We start from the raw sequence: 24,027 nt of genomic DNA, 5'->3' as shown, positions 1-24,027 counted from the left end.
CTATTGTAAAAAGTTCCCACATAACACATAAAAAAAAAACATTATTGTAAAATCAATGCATTCACTAATCCGTTCAGTATTTAAAGTATGAATAGAGATCCCACTGCAACCTCCCACCAGACAAATAACTGTAACACATGGACAACCGAGGACAAGTATACTATAAGCCAATTACCGACCCCGTCTATTTACTCGGTACGGTTATTTTTGTTATTGTTTTTTTCGTTATCAGCGTGCCGTGACCGACAACGGCAATCGACAGCGCCGCAGCCGCAGTCGTCTGATAGGCGCGCACCGTACCTTGCGATCGTCCGCGGAACACTTTTATTTTATTATTTATATATTTAATATTACTATCATAGTATCATGGCTATACTATTGTTGTAGGTACCTGTCTTGTCGTCCAGTTAACGAGCTTTTTTTTTTTATTTTTATCACCACGACATGTTGTCGTCACCACTGACCAGTAACTAATTATTTTTATTACTCAATACTCAAAATGACTTCATGCGTTGCAATAATGGACCGGAATCAATTGTTGCTGTCCAACTTCGAACGTACATTGTGTATTTAATATTACTGTAGTTTGTTTCCTGATGATCAGCCGAATGTGCCTTCTACATCATTGTTTTAACTATTATTATTTTCCTCGTTATTGACGTTCCAGTGCGTGGTTTATTTTTATTTTTATTCGGTCATAATGTCGTTTTCAGAGGATGAGTTGTCTGTGAAAGTAGCCGTCAGGTGAGGAATAAATTTTATAAACATATTACTTTCAATGATTCTTAGGTATGTGCATTAGTCCTGCTGTACCTATCTATGTGTAATTGTTGTATTGGGTAAAGGTAATGTGATATCTAAAGTATTGCAGGTGTTAACTTTACATTGGCCTTCGATCACTATCCATGATTTCTATAATATCTATTAATATGGTATATAATAAATCCGTAATGGGTCACATGGCCTTCATAATTTATGACATAAGCCGACAATGCCCATCTCTATGAATGACAAGGAGTGGCAAAAAAATGAATTTTTCATGTGGGGGAACAAGTGGTTTTTCCATATATGGTGATAGCTGGATAGTTAATTTCTGTTTTGTTTATATTTTGTTTTTCATCAACAGAGGTCATTATTTTGTTAAAATTAGAACAAATAACAATAGTTTTCATTTAATTAGCTTACATTGAGTATGTGTATAGACACTATATACATTGTATAGTTTTTATTATACTCACTTTGTTTGAACTTTCTCTTTATGACACATTTTTCACATCCTATATTCTTATGTACTGATTAGATAATATTTTATAGAATACGTCCACAAATTGCACGTGAAGTAATTGATGGCTGTCGTATTTGTACTAATGTAACCCCCGGTGAACCACAAGTGACTTTAGGTTCAGATAAATCATTTACCTATGATTTTGTGTTTGATACACATGAAAACCAACAAACTGTTTATGAAAACTGTGCATCTAGCCTTGTTGCTGGTGCTTTACAAGGGTATAATGCAACAGTCCTTGCATATGGCCAGGTAAATAAATAATTAACCTGCATAGTGCATACATTGAAATATTTGAAATATTTAAAACAAATTTTTATATTATTTAGACTGGATCTGGAAAAACATATACAATGGGCACAGGTTTTGACTTGGAGAATATTGATGATACAGACCCGTCCGCCATAGGCATCATTCCACGAGCTATACATCAACTATTTGATGGAATACAATCAATAAAACAACAATCATTGGATATTGGAGATCCTTCTCCTCATTTTACTGTTACTGCACAATTTTTAGAATTATATAATGAAGAAATAATTGATTTATTTGACACCGCCAATGATTATTCTATAGCTAAAGTATATTAATTGTAATTAATCAATTATAATAACTATTTTTACACTTTTAAATTTTATTTAGAATAAAAGTGGTATTCGTATTCATGAAGATATGCAACATAATATATATGTAACTGGTGTATCGTGGAAACCTATAAATTCAGCCTCTGAAGCATTATCTAATTTACGTCAAGGAGCTTTATCACGTACAACTGCAGCAACCGCTATGAATTCACAATCATCAAGAAGTCATGCAGTCTTTACTATTAACATTCAACAAAAACGATTTGTTAAACAAGAGGTATATTTGTTGTTTTATGTACAGAGTGATTATCATTATTGAACAACATTCATTATTTTAAAATCTATTTAGGAAATTTATCACTTGGAGTAAAATAGATCTATATGTATTTGAATGTTCTAGTTAAAATGTTGAAAACAAATTTGATTTTGTTATGAAATATATTTTGAATCTGCCAAGTAAAAATTATATTTTATTTCCATTATTTTTTTAAAAAAAACCGTGTTTTTTCTTTTAAATTTCAAGTTAGATTTTTTCTTTTTAAGAAAAATAACATATCTATTATTTACATCATTTCACCATAAAATAATTTTGATTTTTGACATTTTCTGACACACACAGCGGATGGTAAAGCTTACACTGTTCGCTATCAAGATGTAAAATAGATTTCAAAATTTTTATTTTTTTTTATATAATTCTGAAATTTGTTATATAAATTGAACAATATGCTTATTTGATGAATATAATATAGTACACATGAAACTCAGAGTGAAGAAACCTCCCAGCGGAGATACTTTGAATACTTCTCTATAAATTTAAATGTTTTCAATATTATTATTAGAGTAAAACTTAAATCAATATATTAGATCATATGTAAATCTATTTCTTTTTTCAAAACAACAGGAGTGTGGAATTTCTAATTGAAATAAAACAACATTTTTTTATTACTAATATTTTATAAATTTAGATGGATGAACAGAGTGAAATGGTACAAGAATACCCCAAACAATTGGTCTACTACTCCATTCATCTAAACTTAAAATACTTAAAACTCATAAACTATTCATCCTAATTAAAATTTTTATGTATCGAAATACTACAAAAAATATTTTAATTCAACTGTAAATTATAAAAACAAAATATTTTCAAAAACAGATAATAGATTTTGAAATAATGAGTGTTGTTCAATAAAAAAATTACCCAGTATAGGACATCTAAGATTTTATTCAAAACAATTAAATTTAAATTGATTTTAGGATGAAGGTACTGAATCTACTTTAGAAGATTGTGGTACAAACTCTACTGGTAATCAAAATCCTGGTGAATTTGAAACTCTTACTGCCAAATTTCATTTTGTTGACTTGGCTGGTTCGGAAAGGTTGAAACGGACTGGTGCTACAGGAGACAGAGCCAAAGAAGGGATATCAATTAACTGTGGTTTATTAGCGTTAGGAAATGTTATATCAGCACTAGGAGATAGGTCTAGAAAAGCTCTACATGTACCTTACAGAGACTCAAAACTAACAAGACTACTTCAAGACTCTTTGGGAGGTAATAGTCGTACCGTGATGATTGCATGTGTTTCGCCAAGTGACAGAGATTTTATGGAAACACTGAATACCTTAAAATATGCCAATCGGGCACGTAATATTCAAAACAAGGTGGTAATTAACCAAGACAAATCATCAAGAACAATTCAACTTTTACGACAAGAAATACAACAACTGCAACTAGATATTATGGAATACAAGCAGGTAATTTATAATGACACAATTCTAGTTTCTACTGTAAATTTCACTTCTACAATTATTAATTTTATGTAAAATTATTTAGGGTAAAAGAACTGTAAATGAAAATGGCGAAGAATGTGTAAATGATACATATCTTGAGAATACCATGTTACAGACTGAATTAGCTAATATGAGAACTCGTATTAAAGCCATGCAAGAAACTATTGATGTTCTAACTTCTAAAAATACACAATTGTTAGCTGAAAAAGCAACTGGAGTCTGGTTAAACACAGATGCTGGTATAGAATCTAATATGACTGATGTTATACAAGGTTATTTAAAAGAAATAGAAGAATTACGAGCAAAATTACTTGAATCAGAACATATGTGTGGTCAATTACGTAAGAATACTTCTTCAGCAATAAAAACTCATGTGAATTTTCCTAATGAGGAGTACAGTTCAAAAGAATTAATTGCAAAAGCAAAACAAGAATTAGAAAATGAAAAACAAACGCTACAACGATTAATGTCTGTTAAGTCTCATGAAACAGAAAGTGAACCTTCAATTTCTGACGGTATTATTATTATTAACTAAAAAAAAAAAACCAGTGATAAATTGATAGTTTCATTGTGTTACAGATTTAAATATTATTTCTAATATTTATTTTTTATTTTTCAGATAGTGAAGATAATTCATCTGATGATGAAAATGAGAGAGCAAGTGTAGACAGCCAATACAGTCAAGAATTAGCAAATTTAACTTCTGAAATTAATTTAAAGCAAAAGCTTATTGAAGAGTTAGAGTTATCTCAGCGTAGATTAGCCAACTTACGACAACATTACGAAGACAAACTTCAACAGCTACAAACAAAAATTAAATTAACTCAAGATGAGAGAGATACAGTCCTTTCTTCTCTTGGTAATTAAACAATTTTTCTTATTATCTAAATAAATTTTATTGATTTAAATTTAATCAATATAATTATTATTACTTTTTTTTTCATATTGAATGTTTATTTTTACATTTAGGTAATAATAATAATAATCCATCTGAAAAAGTAAAAAAAGTAAAGGACGATTATGAACGTAGACTTGGTACTATGCAGAAAGAATTAAAATCATTACAATCTGCTAAAAAAGAACATGCAAAACTTCTAAGAGATCAATCTCAGTATGAAAATCAAGTACGAACACTTAAATATGAAGTAAATGATATGAAACGCACCAAAGTAAAATTAATGAATAAAATAAAAGAAGAAACTACCAGACATCATGAGGCAGAAATGAAAAAAGCTAAAGAAATAGCTCAACTGAGAAAAGAGTCTAGAAGAGCAGAAATTAGAATGAGAAATCTTGAATCAAAATCTCGTGTTCGTGATGCAGTATTAAAAAGAAAACAAGAAGAAGTAACTGCACTTCGTCGTGCAGCAAGAGTTATAAATAATAACCGGACAGGTGCTGTGGGCTCTCAAGCTAATCGCAAGAGTTCCAAACAAACATGGCTTAATTTAGAAAAGAATATATCTGCTTTAACACTTAATAAACAGACATTATATTCTTTAGAAAAAAATATGGAAAGGTAAATTATTTATTTATCATTTTAATTTTGTATAAAAATAACATTTTAATTTTAGATTATTGCAAGAGCGTAAAAAACTACACTCAGATTTAGATTTTAAACTAAAAAAATTAGCTGAAGCTCATGTTCAACAACCTCGTGATAGTAATTTACATCGTGATTTTGAAGATGAAATTGAAGCAATCAGAGCTAATTTAGATTATGTTGATGAAAGTATAAAGGAACTTCAAGAGAATATATTGCAAATTGAAGATTCTAAGGTTTTTAGTTTATTTTATTCTTTTATGGTTATTTTTAATCAGTATATTAAATAAATATTATGTGTTACAGACTGTTACTGAAAGTTTGGAGTTAAATGGCCATGTTAATAATCTACCAGATGCTATTTATGTGTTGGATAAACTTTTTCAAATGTCTTTACATAATTCTTGTCTTGCAGCTCAGAGAGATATGAATTTGAAAGAGTTAGAAACTAAAATGCAACAAGTAATGATTGTTTAATTTACTTATTAATTTAGTTTTTTTTAAAGTATTGTGATTGAATAAAATTTTTAATTTAAATATCAGATTAAGGGCCGTTTTTATGTTTGGTTAGTGCCTGATAACACTAACCGGAAGAATCTATCATCAGTCAACCGATAGAATTCTACCGGTTAGTCTTAACTGACACTTAATAGGACATTGTAAAAATGACCCTCAGTCTGTTGTGATGGGTATTACTATCCATATTGTTACAATCATTGCTTATAAAGTTAAAAATAAATTGATTAACAATAATTATTGAATATAGTTGGTACAGAAACTTAACTACATTTATTAATATATTTTATTTTTAATTCTTAATACAGTGCAAGCTGCTTAATATGATCCATTTGAAATCCTGGTAAAATTATAACAATAGTTAATGGATAATAATATAATATATTTTATTTTATTTTTAGTTACATTATTGTACCATCACATAGAAAAATGTAACATTATAATAACACATTTCTCATATTAAGATGAGATATGGTCTAATTATTCAAATATATTATAATATTGACTTTTTTTTTTATTAAAAAGGTATAAAATATTAAGACTATATCACTTTAATAAAATTACATAGTTAATATTTGATTTTTATTTAATTCTATCTAATACTGATTTAATTAACGCATATTTTAAATATAGCTTTAGTATTTTTTTACATTAATTAAAACTCATTTAAATTTTATTGACTTATTAATCTCAGCTTGAAAAAGAAAACGAAATACAAAGACAGTTAATAGAACACATGTTGTCCAGTCGAGAACGTATTAATGAAATGCCTATAAGTATGACTACCAGTAGTGATAGAGATATCAGATCTGTAGTGAGTTCTTCATCTTCATCACGTTCTACCTCTCCTTCAGATATGGCGTAAGTAAAAACTAACCTTAATTACTGATAGACTTAAGGCTATTATTATTAGAAATGTATAGATTCTAATTCTTACTTTTAAAGCAAAAATCCATGTTTTTTTATTTTAATTTTTTAAGTAGTTAATTAGTTAATTTAATCTGCTTTAAGTATTAAGAATTTAATTAATATGCCTTGTTAAACATATAACTAATATTTATTACTAATTACTATATTTCAATTATTAGTATTTACTGATTATTTTTGCTTACACAATTGTTTTAAGTTAACTTAAGAAAAAATATGCAATTTATTGGTTATTATCAAATCTATAATATTTCAATTTATTACAATTTTTTTGTGAAGATATCCTTTATACTAAGTTGTATAACTTTTTGTAATTAACAATTATTTTGTTTAATTATGATTTCAGAAGTAGTACACATTCCAAAAATGATATTGGGGCAAGTAAACACAGACGCAGACCTGCTCAAGCCCAAGAACTTCTTTATGCCACCAAAAATGTAGACCAACGAGTACCTCTCGTACGTGTGCCAAGTGCTTCTTCTTTCTTAAGGTATATTGTATATCTAGTATTCTAATATCTAACTTAGAGGTTTTATATTCATTATGCAATAAAAATATATTTTAGACCTGACAAGTTTAAGCCATCACCAGTAATGGGCCGAAAACAAATTGAAAGACAAGAATCTGTATCACCTCGTCCCATTAGGCGAGGAACTTTTATAATTTCTCCCAATACAAATTTACTAGGCAAACCTGGTTCAATGTGAGTGCTCCTACTAACTATTAACTTTTTAAAATCCTAATTTATTTTTTCACCATTTTTTTTTTAAAAAAAATTTAAATTCAATTAATTAACTAAAATTATTTATTACGCTTTATAAATCTCATAATTAAATTAACTATACTAACTCATTGGTGTTGGTGCTTATTTTTCAACCTAACAGGGATCGACTAAACAAAAGCCCTCCAAATTCACCACCTACCTATCGTCGAGCAATCAGTCGTGATGAAAATGTTTTTTCTCGCCTCACCTCCAGTACTACTCAACCTAATGAACAACATCGATCTAAAGGTGTAATACAACCATATCAAGGAAAAGTAAGTATTAATTTTAGTGTAATCATATATTTATCTTAGAATTATTTTTATCATTTTAGACTTCATTGAAAACTCCTTTGGTGTGTACACATATCACAGAAGGTCATTCTAGAGCAGTTCTTGCAGTTTATGCTACTGATGACATGCTGTTCAGTGCTTCAAAAGGTTAGTATATTAAATTATTTATGCAAATTACTAATATTCAATTTTAATTAATTTTATTTTTATTAGATAAGACTGTAAAAATTTGGGATCTTAACAGTGGTAAAGAAATTCAAACATTAGCTGGTCACCCAAATAGTGTGGTTGCAATAAAATATGATGAATATGCTCAACTCGTATTTAGTGTAACTTCTTCATATGTAAGAGTTTGGGATATGAGATTATCTAAATGCATTAAGACACTCAGGTAATATTAGTAAACAATTAACTAAAAATAATAAAAGTATGTTAATAGAACAAATTTTTCTTGTTTAAGTTTTTAATATTACTATAGTCTGTAGGTATTTTATTTAATTCAACATTATATTTATCTCAATACATTGACTGCTAATGTGACTGTTATCAACCGCACTATATAAGTATTTTTATAGACGCCAGTAGTTGTATATTATTATTTATAATTTATACACTATACAAAAAAAAAAAATGAATGAATGAATTGTCATTAATCCATTTATTTGTAAATTTAAATATTTTTTAAAATGATGGCATAGAGGAGAACATTTCGGATTTTATGATATAGTAGCATTAATAGATTATTGTTTATTAATTAATTTACGGAATAAAAATTTCTTATTAGTACAGCACATAACAATAATACAGTAAATAACATAATTAACATATAAAAGGGGTGATGGCCCAATAATACAGCAAAATTACAGATCCAATAAATATAAATTATAATAATTAGGACAAATAAAATTACATATATGATAACAAAATAATAAAAGATACTACAGGATCAATAACACAATATTAAGGTGAACTAAGAAAGGTGGGGTCCTCGTACCCAACCACATCATACGGTTAATTGGTTTGATTCTACTGTAATTGGTGTGATGGAAAGGTACAATAAAAGGAACTCAAGATCTTGTGGCACGATGTGGAACTTTAAAGTTAATTTCCGCAAGCAGTGAAGGGGCATTTATTGAACCATCGATTAACTTTTCTAAAAAGCCTAGATTAGCTTTAACGCATCTGTCTGCTAAGGATGTAAGGTTAAGTGCGTGCAACACTGGAGTATAGTCATGAGGAGGATAGACAATTTTTAGCATGTAAGCTGCGAACGACAAAAAGCGCCTTTAATTCGCTCTAAGTGGCAAGAATCAATTACCTCAAATGGGTCCCAGAGCACAGACGCATATTCTAGTAAGCTTCGGAGTAAAGAGCAATAAACAGTTTTGAGAGATATAGACAATTTGAACACTTTCATGGTGTGCATTATGAAGCCAAGTGATTTGAGAGCTTAGCAGCAGATAGAGTCAATGTGAGAGCAAAAGTTAAAATCAGCAGTGAAAATAACGTCCAAGTCGTTTTTTTTGTAACTATTAATCACTGAGTCATTGATAGTGTATACATAATCGATTGCCATCCTTATATTATGTATATACTTAAAAAAATTAATTTACATCACTATGGAATGATATTGGAAATATAATGTTGCTCTGCAGTCAATTTGCTAACAATATTTATGAAATATATTTAGTATAATTTATGAAATACACAAATGTTTTATAGAACTTTTTCCATACAATTTTTTTTATTGTGCAATCCATATAAAGCAAAATATTTGCGAAAAGGTCGTTTGATTTTAGTAAAAAAATCACATTTTCTTTTCTACCAATTTTTTTATAAATATTTTATCATAAAACCTTTATAAAATGAAATATTTATGAAAAGGTTGTTTTTGTGACATTTGACTTTTAATAACCTTTGAAACTCGTATAATAATGATGTAAGCTTTTCACAAATTGTTCATAACAATATATGTATTAAGGATGTATCCAAAAGTTTAAATGTATTTTTATTTTTGTTTTTTTAAGCCTATTTTTTGTTAAATTTGACTGAGCTAAATAGGTAATTAGATTTAAAAATATTAGATCTTTAACTATGTCTTTTAATTATTGTATTTCACTTATGAAAAAAATTTCTTTGATACTAAAATAGTAATATTAACTTATTTTTAATTTATTGTTATAGCTCATCTGGTATTGTTAACAATGGATCAGTAATGTCATCACAAATTCCAGTTGGAGAAATTTTATTGAATGATATTGCACTAAATAATTATGGACGAACATTGTATATGGCATCTGGCGACAAAGTGAAAATTTGGGATATGAGAAAGTAATATTTATTTTTAAAACTTTTTTGAGAATTTAAGTGTAATAAATTATTTTGATTTTAAGGTTTACAGTTCGAGGAAAATTGAGTAGTGGTCACACAGCTGCTGTTATGTGTTTAGCAGTAGGTCGATTTGATAACAAAGATATTATAGTTACTGGATCTAAAGACCATTACATTAAGATGTTTGAAGTTGATGAGGAGGCTGTTGGAACATATAATCCTACGGTTAATCTCGAACCCCCCCATTATGATGGAATACAAACACTTGCAATACATAATGAAATACTATTTTCTGGTTCAAGAGATTATGCTATTAAAAAATGGGATCTGGACAAACAAGAATTAGTAACTGTAAATAATTTTTCCTCAGTTTTTCATTGTTAGTAATTATTATTATTTGTCAATAAATAACCTATTTACTTTTAGTCAATAAATAATGCTCATAAAGATTGGATCTGTGGATTGGCTGTTGTTCCTGATCATCCAATACTATTGAGTGTGTGCCGTAGTGGATCTTTGAAAATGTGGTCAGAGTCGTCTTGCTCACTTCTTGGAGAGATGAAAGCACACGATTCTCCAATTAATGCTATTGCCACAAATTCAACGCATGTCTTTACTGCAGCTCAGTATGTGTTAATTCTCATTATATTAGTGTATACATATGTAGCGGTGGTATGGTGGAGGGACAGTTTTGCATGTGGTGTGTGTATGCGATGATTTCAGCCGTGGAGAAGTGAAGATGTGGCGAGTGGCTCAAAATATCTCGTTTCCAACGGCCATGACAATGTCAACAGGACGTATGTTTAACCTGGACATGTGAATATTCTAACTCTTGAAAACATTATGTATGGGTTCATCTATAAACGCGGTTATAACATCATTTTATAGTTAACTATTAGTTTTTTTAAATTATTTATTTTCTTATTTTATTTGCTCAAATATTTTATTTTTTTATTTTAATTGTTATTAGAGTAAACAATTTTATTAGTTAATTTTGCGCTTCTTTCTGAAAATCATTTTTTATTTTGCATGGAATCTGATTATTATTATTTTTATTATTGTTATTGTTTCGTTATTCAATATTTATTTAATGTTATGTTTGTTTTAGTTGTGAATTTTTATTTTGAACTTAATTAGGGTTAGCTATAAATGTTTTTTTATTTATCATTATATTTTTGTTATCAACTGTTAATATTTTATTTGTCTAACTGGTGGCGGAGAATCAAAAGTATATCATATTATAATGTATATATATATATATTTTTTAAATGTATTACTAATCACTTTTAAAAGAATTTAAGTAAATAGGTGATTGATAAAAAATATTTTTAAGCTCATCACACCACTGATAAGCATTGTTGTTATTTGAGGTAATTTTTACCTACCTTACACCTAACCACCTAAAATTTTGTGTTCACTTGTCTTCCACGTATTTACTTTTTAAAATTTTTTTTTATTGTAGTTATTTCTTCCATACAAAAATTAGATATTTGTTTTTATTTATTTATTTATTATGTTTTCCTATAAAAAAGAATATGCATACTTTTTATATTTTACTATTCACTACAAATAATTAGTATAGTTTTCTACTCATGTTAATCATTAATAAGTGTGTAATAACTAATCGGGTTAGCTTGACTAAACTACAAGTATATGTTAAGTTTTCCTTATTTTAGGTAAATGACTAAATTTATAAAAATATATTTAGTAATAAAATGACTTGTTTTTGTATTTTTTATCGTATTGAAATATTTTTATAAATATAGTCATTAATCCTTAATAAAATATAAATTATAACCTTTTTATAGTACATTTCAAGTCCACCTCATAAATTCTTAATTCTTATGTTTTAAGTTGTTTATTCATTATTTGTATGACACATAAACATTCATGTTTATATATCTGTGAACACATCTAACATTATATCATGATCTAACCTGAGTTAATAATAACAAAAGATTAAACAATAATTTTAAAGTAATAATTGTGTAGTTACTAGTTACACCAGTCCATTAAAATAAATAATAAAGTAAAATTAATATATTTATATATATTTACTATATTATAATATATTGTAATTATATTCATTATTTTGATAATTCCATCTATTATATGCATGATGCTTCGCATGTTTTGTGTTTTCGTTATTTGGTGTGTATTAAACTTATAAGTTGTAACTAGTCATTATTTGATATTTACAGTGATGGAACAGTGAAGTTATGGCGTGTTAAGTATCGTTTAGACGCAATGGCTTGACGGACAATCATTTGCATTGCAACAGTACTCCAGTACATCGGTATACTTGTGTTGACCATAATCGTATTGATTAGCCACCTGATATCTTCGGTACATGCTATATTTTGTCATAAACCGAAGCAAACAAAACCTATATTGTAATCTGTGATATTTACTTAGTTTGAGTATCTTTTTACTGAACTGTGTATTTCAGTGTTCCTTACGAATTGGTTCCAAAGATATGCATATTTCGTAACAAAATATTATTTATTATGGGTAGGGAATTATTTTTATTATTTTGAACACAAAAAGAAAACGACTAATTGCATGCTTATTTTTAGGAAAAAAAAAACGCTCAATATTTTTCAAATAACCATTTAGTATTATTTTTATGGTATTTGGTACTGATTATTACTTACAATTTTTTTTATTTAATAATTTGATGCGCAATAAATACATTAAATACTTGATTTTTTTATAGAATATATATGTTAATTAATCCATTTTAAAAATCAAAACAAAATGTATTATTTTTAATATTTATTTGAAAATAGATCTGATCAAAACAGCAATGTTTAGCATAGTATAAATATATTTACATATTATAAATAAATAAAATATTGTATTACACGTTTAATTTCAAATAAAAAATTTGATTATTTTAAAATGTGTATAATATTTAAAGATACTTATTAATTATTAGTTATTACTTAAGTGAATAAAATAATAACAATAATAAGTATTAACTGTTAAATGATTAAGGTCAATATTTTTTTAAATTATTTTATATTTAAAAAAAAAATATCACAGAAACTATTATTAAAGAATAAAGATTAACTAACATTTTGAGTAACAAATACATGGCCAAAGTTATTGTATGAATATGTACGGTTCAGTATTAATTCCTTTAGTTTAATACCTGATATGACCTAAAAAAAAATAAAGAACATTAAAAAATATTTTTCAATTTCATTTATAAGTAAAAACATACTTGTAAGCCATGATTTAATGCTACCATCGAGAATACAGTTTTAATTGTTGCGTATGGTGGTAAAAGTCTTAATTGTATGCCAGATATCATAGTCCAAGCAAGATTACTATCTTCTTCATCACTGACTTCAACAACAAGCTGCATGTCACGGTTTCTGAAGTAAAATGTGTAAATCATTAATTTAATATAAATACTAATATTTATGGTCTATAAAAATTTCAAAATTATCCAACAATAAACTACATTGTAATCTGCCTTTAAAATGACAAATTATTCATTGAATTTATTTATTTTCTTTTTTTTTAACATCATTGTATTTCATAAATTGTTCACATTGTATTAAATCTGTTTTTTGAAATAATATTTGTTTAAAAATTACCTGTTATTTTTTATTGAGCAAGTGAAGTCAAATTGTTCTTCACAAAACACCATATCAGGCAAATATGTTATGGAAAATGTTATGTCATCTAACTCTGGAATCTAACAATATATTTTAATAAGGTCTAATTAAATTTTTTAAATAGTACTATAACAGTACATCAACAGTAATGTAATCAAAAATTGTTATTTCTCATAAAATAGATAGATGTATACCCAATTTAACTATCAACATTTAATAAAACTTAAATAATCAAGAAATTACTTGTCTAACTAATGGACTAGATTGTATTTGACCTTTAGTGCCCATATTAGACCTCCATAAAATATCTAATTTTCCAAGATTATTTGTTCTTGTGGGATTTTTTTCAGCAGTTTGATCTAAACTCAATCTATACATATATTGGCGTGTTTCTTTCACATCCAGTATGTCCATATCACCAAAAATAGATTTATTATCAGAACTTTCAAGTAAATGATTCATTGAAATAACTAAAATTAAAAAAAAAAATGTAAATAATTATTCATTATCAAAAATAATAATTTTATAACTACCATTATATCCAACTGATGATTCTAAGATGAATTTTTCTAATGAGATTGGAGTCGACATAATATTTTGGACTTGAACTTCTAAGTAAACTTCATCAGTCTAAAATTAAAATAACAATATAAATTAAAGTTGTGTATACTTTTGTAGTTTATATATTTATTATTTATTGAAGTATAACAATTTCTAAAAAGCTTACTACAGTATTGTAGAATTTTGTTTTTAGATCTAAAGGTTTTGGAACTCTATAGCTGAATATTGTTTCAAAAGAATGTTTCCTATCATATTCCACTTGACAAATCAATTTACTAAGAAAACATACATTATTTTACACCAATGACATTTCAAATTCACTTAAGCACAATTCTTACTTGACACTACCATGTTCTTTTACTTCATGTTTTACAATAACATCAATCGAAGCATATGGGTCCAACTTAGGAAAAGCTTTTGGCCCCAAAATTGGTATATGTGATGTTGCAGTATCTATTTCTGCTTTTAAAATAATATCATAGACTGTTTGGGAACTTTCATTCTTCAAATAAATATAACACAGAAATGTTTCACCAAGATACAAATTTCTAAAAAAACATCAATACACATCTATAAATTGATTGATTATTAAACTTTTCAAAATTTACTTACTCTAGGACATTAGGAACCATTAGAAATGAACCAGCTGCCAACGTTTCTGCATCAGCTAATGCAGTTACATCTTTTTTTAATTGTGTATTGAACACAGTTCCGGGTAAATCTTTTGAATCACAAGTGACTACTTTTGAGTTAAACATAACAGGCTTACCGAGGCGCATTACTAAAAATAAAATACAAAACAAACGTTGTTCATGTAACCATTCAAAAATGTTTTCTTCTGTTAGATATACCTCTCAATTTTATAGGATGCTCGATCACTTCCTTTACTTCTATAGAAGCCATACTTAAATATTAGGTACTGTTATTTCTATAGAAGAACTAAATAAGGTAAATACTGTTACGTAAAAATGGTATGAAAACTTTCGAGTTTCGACTGCAAAAGACAACGATTACAAAATATGGTTTGGAAAAACAAAAATAATCATTTAATTGTTTTTAATATCCACACAGAAATTCCCTAATATAAAATAATCTCCATATTATTATAATTATAAAGTTTTATCCAGATTTTAGGAAAACTTACCACAGAATATATCTATACTAAATATTCTGTTCTAGAAATCTGTGAAAACGAAACTTACTATGATCATAACATTGATAACATTTTTCGTTATCGCTTATCAGTGTTTAACAATAATAATATGTGTATGTGATTTCACTTGTAGTTCCTACTTCCTAATGTTTTATTTCATTAACTTTAAAATTTTTCTAAATTAAATACTCACACAAGCAATTATATGAGTTTAACGATGTATTCAACAATTGTATGTAAAAAGTTTTTGTCCGGTTTACCCTTTCATGACCTGGGTAGATCGCTGAATGTTGACGCGATTAGTATGCTGAGCAATAGTTCTTTCGGTGTCAAATATTTTAGCCACAACACAAATAGCAACGGAGTTCAACCGAATAAAACACAACTGCAACAGTCATCGTTTCTGCGTCCGACACCCAACAGCATCAGTTGCATTACATCAATCGACAACCACCGGCATTATTGCAGCAAGAATTACAGGCCTTTCCCGGAAGTACCGGAATTTCCACCAATCATTTGGCCCAACGTTTTTAAGTCCATCAAAGCTCTGCTATATTCATATCTAATAATCAAACCACAACTAGATAAAGACTTCAGTCTCGGAGAGTTTGCCAAAAACTCTCGAAAGGTATGTTTATCATTACAGATTTTTGTAGTTACATTAATTTTTTTACTCTATTTTAAACGAGCAATCCCAAATGCTCAAACACAATTATAGTGTACATCTAGTATTTTTAAATAAGTAGGTATAAACTAAAAGAACCAACAGAAATAACAAATCTTTGTTATAACTATTGAGATCAATTTATTTTATCTTGAATGTTGAAAAATCATGTTTAAAGTAGTTCATTGTATAGTTAAACATAAGATTCATTAGAACGTGAAATTTTAATGGACAAGTATTTCTGAGTAGGTAGTTAATATACCAATTTATTATTTATTTGAATGAAGCATAGGCCTTGTAATTTTTTTTTCTATCTAACAATTTAAATTCTTAAGAAATATGAGTAATAGTAACAGGCACAAAATAAATTTAATGAGGTACACAATCAAGACATATTCATTATCAAATTTAAAGTGAACTATTCAAATTGTATTAACTAAATTATACTTATAGTAGGTACTTACTATGTAAGTTTAATAAATGAACAGGAATGCTTAACATTGCTTACATTAACTGGTTATTAAAATCTGTACAACTTAAATTTATGAAATGAAGCATACAAGCTTCTATTTACCACTTTGTTGCTTTTGCAGGCTGTTGAAGTAGTTTCTAATTGCATTTCTAAACGTGACTTCTCCACACTACAGGGACTGGTCACCAATGATGTGCTGGAACAGGTGAAATCGATCGTATCAGATCTCAGTGACAATGAAATAAAAGACATGGCATTTGATAACGATGACATGTATTTATTTTTACCAGTACAGTTAGATATTATTAATGACACAAAGCGTGAGTGTGGCTATTTCAATTGAATTGATTGATATGTGCTATTAAAATAAAAGCATATTTTACTGACATTTTTGTATATTAAAAATTTTTTATTTTCTAGTTAAAGACCGGCGTTTTGTTGAAATAACAATGTGCTATCACGCAATTCATAACTTAGAAGAGATCAAAAAAAGATCTGAAGAAATTGTAGACATACAAAAAGAATTAAAGAGTAATATATTTGTGTTGAACTATAGATTCATTAGAGAATATACAGAAGGAGTCAAGGATGCATGGACTATAAATGCGATCAATCATTTAAAAGCTGAAGAACACGATAAAACAATTCTGTAAATGGTATTATACAATTTTCTTGTAACTAAATATGTTAATGTAATTTAGATTTCATACTATATAATTTTTAATAATTAAATAATATTTATTAACATGTTGTTATCTCACTTATTATATTATCCAATACCATGTAGGTATATGATTTATTAATTATTTGAATTCAGAATAGAATTGATTTTTTTTTTTAAAAAAATAACATTAGTGACATTTTTACTTAAACTTTAGGCCAATATAATTCCAATTTCTTCATATTTCTTTGTAATTGTTTTAAAATTTTAAAATGCAATGAATATTAGTTTTTGCATTTTCATAATAAAATTGAATAAGTACATCTGTTGTTAAAACATTGTACATTTTAACCATTAAACATCTTACTGTTGTGTAAGTAACAAGTTTTAATAAGTTATACAATTTTACATAAAATAAGTATTGTGATATGACAGTTATAATTGTGTTTTGTAGGGTTTAAAATTCGATTTTATTCAACTTGATCAAAACAGTTGTTTATAAAATTATAAGTTAAATAACTAGATCTATTCAATTAACCTTTGTGATTGCTTAGCTATTATATTTAAAACTATTATTCCAAAATTTATTTTAACTATAAAACAATCTCATGCATGGCGTATACCAAGTTACAAAGTTAATAAAACACTAATTAGTAATTACTAAGAAATATGATTGGATTTATTTACTTTACATTTATTTCAAGTGATTTTAATCTTCAAATTATTAGTATTTGTCATTTCAATCATAAGATTATATTAAAATGTATATTTTGTGTTGTATAATTTTACTATAAATAACAATTATATTTAGAACTTAATTTTCCCAACACAGACATAACTTAGAAGGAGTGTTGTAGCAATAAATGTTTAGTCAATTTATTGTGTATATTTGAGTAACAAATAAAGAAATTTTTATTATTGTAAATCATTAAATTAATATCATAAAAGTTTCGCTCATGGGCATATTAACTAATTTTGATGGTTATTAAAAATTATTAAAATTAATCTTTAAATTCATAATTACACAATTATGCTATCGGGTAACAAGTTAATATCAGTAGCGGCTCGTGAGTTAATATTTTGGGGAGACTTAAATTTATTTAACATAAGCTCCTTACAACAACAAACAAAAAAAACTAATTATATTACAGTATTACATATTTAGTTAACCACTAGTTAATAAAAAGTCTATTATTTGGTCTTTTTGCATTTTTAAAATAATGACAAATATAATAAATATTAGATAGAAGATAGTATGCTGTGGTAAATGTGTTATAATTATTTAACAATAAAAATACATTCAATTATGAAGACGACTAAGAACAGCACGTGATACGGCAACAAAATTATTGTCGTGAACCCAGTTTCAATAGCGTCTATAATATGCACCTTATTCTCCCTGGCCCCTTCCAGCTTTCCATCAAACTGGTCGTACCATTTTACATATTATGATTGAAAGAGTTGGGCGGCAGTTGCACTGTAACGACGACCGTCACCATCGTCGAATAAACTAATATAGCGTTTCTATTAAAATAACTATTTATAGGTTTTAGACTTAGTGGCTTTCAATTTATAATAATAAACAAAGAAAACGTTATAAATTATATTATATATTTTCAATTCAAATAAAAATATTCTTATCCATTTTTATTTTTATTAATTATTATTTACAAGTAACTAGTTTTTTTTTTAAAAGGGGAGACACAGTGTCAAAGTCTTTCCTGACGAGCCGCCCCTGTTTAATATTTTATATTACTTCTGTTAGTCAGCTTTGAATAACTTTGCTTTCATGTTCAGTAATTTACTATAAATTTGATATTAAGAATTTTTGAATAACACTTTTTATGTGTTTAGGCTTTAGGCACTATTATAAACTTATCAAGTTATTCCATAATTTATTTTTATTAAACAAATAAATTATTTCAAGACTCTATATAGTTTAAATTAATATTTTTATGCACTTGAATTTTATTAAATTCAAAAATACTTTTAAGACAACTGTGTTAGACTGAAAAAATAAAAATTATATATATATTTTTTAATACTTAATACATAAGTTAGAAAAATAATGTTATTACTTATTACTTTGAAACTAAAATATCTTAAAGGAATTACAAGAAAATAATTAATAAAACATTAATTAAAAAAAAAATTTATTGATATGGTATCTACCATAAAATTTCCTTGATTCTGATAACAAAATGTTACAAGTAAAGTTTAACAGATTTATGATTTACAACATTTATTTTTCAAACAAAAAATACTGAACAAATAAGTATTAATGTTTGTTCCATGTATTAGAGCTATAACAAAATATTATGAGTCCATTTAAGAATCAGTTTTGTTAAGTTTCAATTGACAAAAGTATTTTTTTTTTTTTTTTTTTTTTATATATAAATAATTTTTACAATGTAAATAAATAATTAGTTTTAAAGTATACAATTGTAACATGACCCAAAATAATATAAAAATATTGAAACTAAGCTAACTAAAAAATATTACAAACTAAATTCATAGTTGTTTCAGTTAATTATCAGGAACACTAAAACAAAGTTAAGACTAATTTCAAGTCAAATACATATCATGTATAATAAATTGTATGAATTTCACATTTCGTCAAAATAAAAATAATAATCCATGATGGAATATTATTTTATATATTAAAATTATTATTTACTCATAAAATTAATATAATGGAAGATCGTTAAAAATGATTCTTGTTACAACTTAATTTAATCTTAATGCCAGGCGAGTAATTCAGTAAAATTCATTTCAGAAGTATTTTTTTGGGCTTTTATAAAATTACACAAGCAAATTGTGTATGTTTAAGGAGTACAGGATTATTATTACTTTAATATCTGGACATCTGGTAACAAATACATCTGAAATGATCAGTATAAATACATGTTAAGGTCTATGAATTGTGGAGCAGTTGTTATGTTCATGGCTCGAATGATCAAATTCTTTATGGGTGTGTCCACCTGTAATACCAAAACTCATTTTAATATACTTGTTAAATTCATAGTATAAATTTGTCTTTTATTTACCAAAAATTTCTAACATAACCATAAAGAAAAACCCAATCATAGTTAACAGTAACTTGAGCAAACCAGGCGCTGTGTCCTTTTTTCTTTCTCGATCTAGAACTTCAAAAAATGTTACATACAGGATTGTACCAGCAGCTAAGCCTTGTAAAGTTGCATTTCCAATTATATGATAATTCTGGTCCAATTCATATGTATTCAATGTTAATAACAATCCCAATAATATTCCTAAAAAGATATTAAAAGTAATTAAAAAATATAATTAATTTATAAATATGTTTGAAATAAAATGTTAAAATAATAAGTATGTACAGAATTTTTTAAAATTAAATGCTTAATATTTGTAAAATTATTACTTATGTTAAAATATAATTTTATAAATTTTTTTAAGCTTGTGATATTTAGTATACATAATATACAATATAATATAATGGTCATTACAACCTAATAAAATTCTATCTTATATATTGGTAAAGAAATTTAAAATTAAACCCTGATAAGAAATCAAGAATTGTGAATACATAATAAATACTGCTTACAAGCCACAAGGTCATATAAAGTAAATTACATAAAATATTATTAAAACATATTTTTAGAAAGTTATTTAATTCGCCTTCCATAATGAATACAAATTTAATTTATGATGCAATTGTTATTACTTAGCAAAAATGAAATTGCAATAAATGTAAATTATGCATAATATACAGATATCGGAATTAAAAAACTATTTTAACATTGCACAGAACATTTTGTTTTCATAATTTGGTCATCTACATTAAAAATAACATATATTTTATATTTAGATTAAATATGAAGAATTTTATTACTTTACTTTGGTGTTTTATATTAACTTAATTTTATAAAAATTACAATAAGGTATTCTAAATAAATGTGCATAATAAATTATGTTTTTAAATACTACTACTGTATTTAGATTTTGAATGCTAATTTGTAATGAAAACTTATGACAAGAGAATTAAATATAAAGTAAGAAAGAAAATTTAATGATCAATTTGTCAGTTGAACACAGTTAAATATTATGGCCACAAATATACATATTTTATTTAACATAATCCAATTGTAATTAAAATTCTTTACAATACATTTTTGAAAGAAATCCCTACGGGGAAAACATATTATATAATTCATAACATAATATTAAGAATTATAGTTACAAAAAAAAATTATCTACATATAACTGTTACAAAACTAACAGTTTATAATCATAATAACTCATAAGTAATAAATTGTTAGCCGTGAGTAATGAACAACTTAAATATTACCATATTGGACACTTTTAATTCTAAGCCCATAGGCCAATTAACTGACTGTGGCTTTAACAATAATAACAAAAAAATAAATAATTCCAAATTTTTAATACAGCTTTAAGTAAAAACTAAAATCTAAAATAAAATATGGTTAGATTAAGTTACTAAAATTAAAAATTACCATAAAAGATGAGATTTTTCAGATTTAAATAATTCTATATTTACATTGAAAATGTTCCAACATTTTTTAAAATTATTTTATGTTTGTAGAGACATAGGTTAGATAAAAATGTCTAGTCTTGTGGAATATTATTATGCAATACCTATTAATATTAGTATTTTATTTATATTCACAAAATAATGAACAATATTTAACAGAGCTGAATGTTTATAGAACAAATAATCAAATTTTTACTCCATTACCATTAAATTCTTTGTGAGTTAGAACATTTTAATTAATAACAAAAATAAGCTCAATGATTATAACATTCTAATAATTGTATTTTAAATATATAAACCAAATAGATTTATATCAAATCAATATGTATTTTATCAAATTACAATAGGAACTTTCCTAATACTAAGCAAATGCTTCAATTTCTAATTTGTATATACAAATAATTTAGAAGGTAAGTAATCACTGTAAATTAAATTGAATATGTGTAACTTCATTTATAATCTAAAATTGTATGAACTAATCTAACTATTATTTATAAAATTATATTAATAATGTAAGTTAACTATAATATATTTATATACTAATACTTTATTATTATAAACAATTCTGAGCTTAATATAAGTAATATAACTGACACTTGCTTAGTACCTATACTATATTTTAGCAGTTTATGTTTATGTTAAGTAAAACTATGCAGTATTAATTAAGAAAATCAAAAAATCACTTTTAAAATACCTCAAAAATAAATAAAATTGCCTATAAAAAAGGATTAATTGTCTAATCGAATGTTGATATTTTTCAATATTTCAAGAATCATAAAAAGCAATTTACACAAGTATGTAAGGCACTGTTTTTTAAAGACTAACAGTACTAGCCATAATTACTATATTCTATATTATAATATAATCTACATACATTCCATTACTTTGTGACTACTTCACCATTATGTATATAAATGAACACAGAAAAATATATTTATATTCTATATCTATTAAATAAAGTTATATTATTTATATTAACAACATAATAGAAATAATTGACAAATCTGTAATTAATTACATTATTCAATTCAAATTAATATTTTATTTAATATGTTTATATTTTTTGAAAGGAGTTAGTTATTTAGATTTGCCAGTTATAACTGTTACATTTTGTAAATTAAAAGAATTTGTTTTTATGGTTTAATTACATTTAATAATATAAATGAGATCAAAATCAATTATAAATAAAAAAATGTTCAACTTACCAAAAGGCGATACCAGGGTAAGAACAACAATATTTAATGTGATATTTGTCAAAGACGAACACGAAGTCACTAATTTTATGCCAATACAAAATAATATAGTACATTCATGAATAGAAACCGCTAAAAACAGGAAACCCATATTTTCCATATTTTCTTCCAAGCCAATAGCTAGTCCTTCCATAACTGAATGAAATGATAATGCTAGTACAATTAATAGACTTCTTAAGTTATGTACATGTGACATTTCATTATTATTTTGTTCAATTTGGCAATCTGGAGTTCCTGTTCCTTGATCTACACTAACAGAATTAACATCATCAGCAGACTTTACTGCTGTTAACTGACTGTTAGTCCATTGTAATAGTCTATCACAGTGTCGTGTAGTTTTTGCTTTATTACGTTTTTTATGTTTCTTAACAAAATGCTTTACAGATTCTTCAACAAAGTAGACAAGAAAAAAACCCATACAAACAACCAATTCAGTAAGTGGGTAATGTTGATAGTGTTCTGGCAAATGCCCGATGAGGCTCTCCCTCACTTCTGGTATCAAATGAGCAAAACAGGTAGCTAGCAACACACCTCCACCCAAACTTAAGCATAATGAAACTAGATACTCCAGCTGAAACATAGAATTTAATGAATACACTATAATTTAGTTATTTTTAAGAATACTTACTGTCTTGGATGTCAGCGAATCTGTAGATTTATTGGATAATAACTTTCTGGATACAAGTAACGGGGTGAAACCAAAAAATAGTCTTGAAACTATCGATAAAGCAATAATCAGCGCCTTGGCACTGTACTGATCCATGTTAATCTATTAATGTATTTTCACCAAACTAAGATTCTTCTATTCGTTGTTTGTCTTTGACATCACTTGGAAACAGGCCCAACTCCAACGGCCACCACCATCGCGAAAGAATACTTTGCGTTACATTTAGACTAAATTCAAATCAATTGTTCACAAAAAAAATTAACGAATTGCACACACCCGAATTGCCGACCAACGGTGGCAATAAATTTATCAGAACTGTCGACTCTGTTAAGTGTCGGGAAAGTTATCTGGACGTATACCTACAACTACATGTGCAGTACAAGTGCATGTATGCAACCAATTTACA

At 26.4% G+C, this 24,027-nt stretch overlaps 4 protein-coding genes across 8 annotated transcripts; 2 read left to right on the top strand and 2 right to left on the bottom strand.

Annotated features, from left to right (window-relative positions):
- The first annotated feature begins 269 nt into the window (after positions 1-269).
- LOC114119814 (kinesin-like protein KIF21A) lies at positions 270-12,545 on the top strand. 4 transcript variants are annotated; one of them, XM_050202315.1, is made up of 21 exons: positions 270-744; positions 1,315-1,537; positions 1,615-1,869; positions 1,931-2,149; positions 3,127-3,624; positions 3,704-4,175; positions 4,280-4,519; positions 4,630-5,179; positions 5,235-5,439; positions 5,510-5,665; positions 6,414-6,580; positions 6,996-7,136; positions 7,212-7,349; positions 7,531-7,684; positions 7,744-7,849; positions 7,916-8,093; positions 9,887-10,033; positions 10,096-10,384; positions 10,460-10,659; positions 10,757-10,901; positions 12,235-12,545. In XM_050202315.1, exons 1-20 carry the CDS (start codon positions 701-703, stop codon positions 10,851-10,853), a joined length of 4,479 nt encoding a protein of 1,492 aa, XP_050058272.1. In that variant the 5' UTR covers positions 270-700; the 3' UTR covers positions 10,854-10,901; positions 12,235-12,545. The 4 variants fall into 4 exon arrangements, with proteins under 4 accessions (XP_050058272.1, XP_027837319.1, XP_027837318.1 ...); XM_027981518.2 differs by having other exon boundaries at positions 6,993-7,136; positions 10,757-10,878; XM_027981517.2 differs by having other exon boundaries at positions 6,993-7,136.
- A 477-nt stretch (positions 12,546-13,022) lies between these two features.
- Positions 13,023-15,435, bottom strand: LOC114119826 (trafficking protein particle complex subunit 13). Of its 2 annotated transcripts, none has more exons than XM_027981540.2 (10): positions 15,365-15,435; positions 15,072-15,298; positions 14,833-15,001; positions 14,559-14,768; positions 14,387-14,495; positions 14,193-14,289; positions 13,903-14,129; positions 13,639-13,739; positions 13,260-13,413; positions 13,023-13,197 (listed from the first exon to the last, which is right to left on the bottom strand). In XM_027981540.2, the coding sequence occupies exons 2-10, from the start codon at positions 15,121-15,123 to the stop codon at positions 13,102-13,104; spliced, it is 1,215 nt and encodes a 404-aa protein (XP_027837341.1). In that variant the 5' UTR covers positions 15,124-15,298; positions 15,365-15,435; the 3' UTR covers positions 13,023-13,101. The 2 variants fall into 2 exon arrangements, with proteins under 2 accessions (XP_027837341.1, XP_027837342.1); XM_027981541.2 differs by having other exon boundaries at positions 15,072-15,214; positions 15,365-15,429.
- A 41-nt stretch (positions 15,436-15,476) lies between these two features.
- On the top strand, positions 15,477-17,256 carry LOC114119828 (uncharacterized). The gene is made up of 3 exons (XM_027981542.2): positions 15,477-16,001; positions 16,631-16,829; positions 16,930-17,256. The coding sequence occupies exons 1-3, from the start codon at positions 15,579-15,581 to the stop codon at positions 17,160-17,162; spliced, it is 855 nt and encodes a 284-aa protein (XP_027837343.2). The 5' UTR covers positions 15,477-15,578; the 3' UTR covers positions 17,163-17,256.
- Positions 17,257-19,395: 2,139 nt separating this feature from the next.
- On the bottom strand, positions 19,396-24,020 carry LOC114119829 (zinc transporter ZIP3-like). The gene is made up of 4 exons (XM_027981544.2): positions 23,583-24,020; positions 22,907-23,525; positions 20,218-20,442; positions 19,396-20,151 (listed from the first exon to the last, which is right to left on the bottom strand). The coding sequence occupies exons 1-4, from the start codon at positions 23,715-23,717 to the stop codon at positions 20,078-20,080; spliced, it is 1,053 nt and encodes a 350-aa protein (XP_027837345.1). The 5' UTR covers positions 23,718-24,020; the 3' UTR covers positions 19,396-20,077.
- Positions 24,021-24,027: the final 7 nt, after the last annotated feature.

This window comes from Aphis gossypii, chromosome 2, assembly GCF_020184175.1.
Source record: "Aphis gossypii isolate Hap1 chromosome 2, ASM2018417v2, whole genome shotgun sequence".
Classification (NCBI taxonomy): domain Eukaryota; kingdom Metazoa; phylum Arthropoda; class Insecta; order Hemiptera; family Aphididae; genus Aphis; species Aphis gossypii.
This window is presented reverse-complemented; position numbering and strand designations above follow the sequence as displayed.

What these genes read in the sequence shown, in the direction of transcription:
- LOC114119829 (XM_027981544.2), bottom strand. Translation starts at nt 23,717, where the DNA reads ATGGATCAGTACAGTGCCAAGGCGCTGATTATTGCTTTATCGATAGTT. An exon ending in ATTCGCTGACATCCAAGACA is followed by an intron (nt 23,526 to 23,582) that starts GTAAGTATTCTT and finishes TCTATGTTTCAG; the next exon opens with CTGGAGTATCTAGTTTCATT. An exon ending in TACCCTGGTATCGCCTTTTG is followed by an intron (nt 20,443 to 22,906) that starts GTAAGTTGAACA and finishes ATATCTTTTTAG; the next exon opens with GAATATTATTGGGATTGTTA.
- LOC114119814 (XM_027981518.2), top strand. Translation starts at nt 701, where the DNA reads ATGTCGTTTTCAGAGGATGAGTTGTCTGTGAAAGTAGCCGTCAG. An exon ending in AACGATTTGTTAAACAAGAG is followed by an intron (nt 2,150 to 3,126) that starts GTATATTTGTTG and finishes AATTGATTTTAG; the next exon opens with GATGAAGGTACTGAATCTAC. An exon ending in CTAGGCAAACCTGGTTCAAT is followed by an intron (nt 7,350 to 7,530) that starts GTGAGTGCTCCT and finishes TCAACCTAACAG; the next exon opens with GGATCGACTAAACAAAAGCC.
- LOC114119828 (XM_027981542.2), top strand. Translation starts at nt 15,579, where the DNA reads ATGAGTTTAACGATGTATTCAACAATTGTATGTAAAAAGTTTTTGTCC. An exon ending in TTGCCAAAAACTCTCGAAAG is followed by an intron (nt 16,002 to 16,630) that starts GTATGTTTATCA and finishes TTGCTTTTGCAG; the next exon opens with GCTGTTGAAGTAGTTTCTAA. An exon ending in TATTATTAATGACACAAAGC is followed by an intron (nt 16,830 to 16,929) that starts GTGAGTGTGGCT and finishes TTTATTTTCTAG; the next exon opens with TTAAAGACCGGCGTTTTGTT.
- LOC114119826 (XM_027981540.2), bottom strand. Translation starts at nt 15,123, where the DNA reads ATGGCTTCTATAGAAGTAAAGGAAGTGATCGAGCATCCTATAAAATTG. An exon ending in CAAAATTCTACAATACTGTA is followed by an intron (nt 14,290 to 14,386) that starts GTAAGCTTTTTA and finishes TTTTAATTTTAG; the next exon opens with ACTGATGAAGTTTACTTAGA. An exon ending in CTAGTCCATTAGTTAGACAA is followed by an intron (nt 13,740 to 13,902) that starts GTAATTTCTTGA and finishes ATATATTGTTAG; the next exon opens with ATTCCAGAGTTAGATGACAT.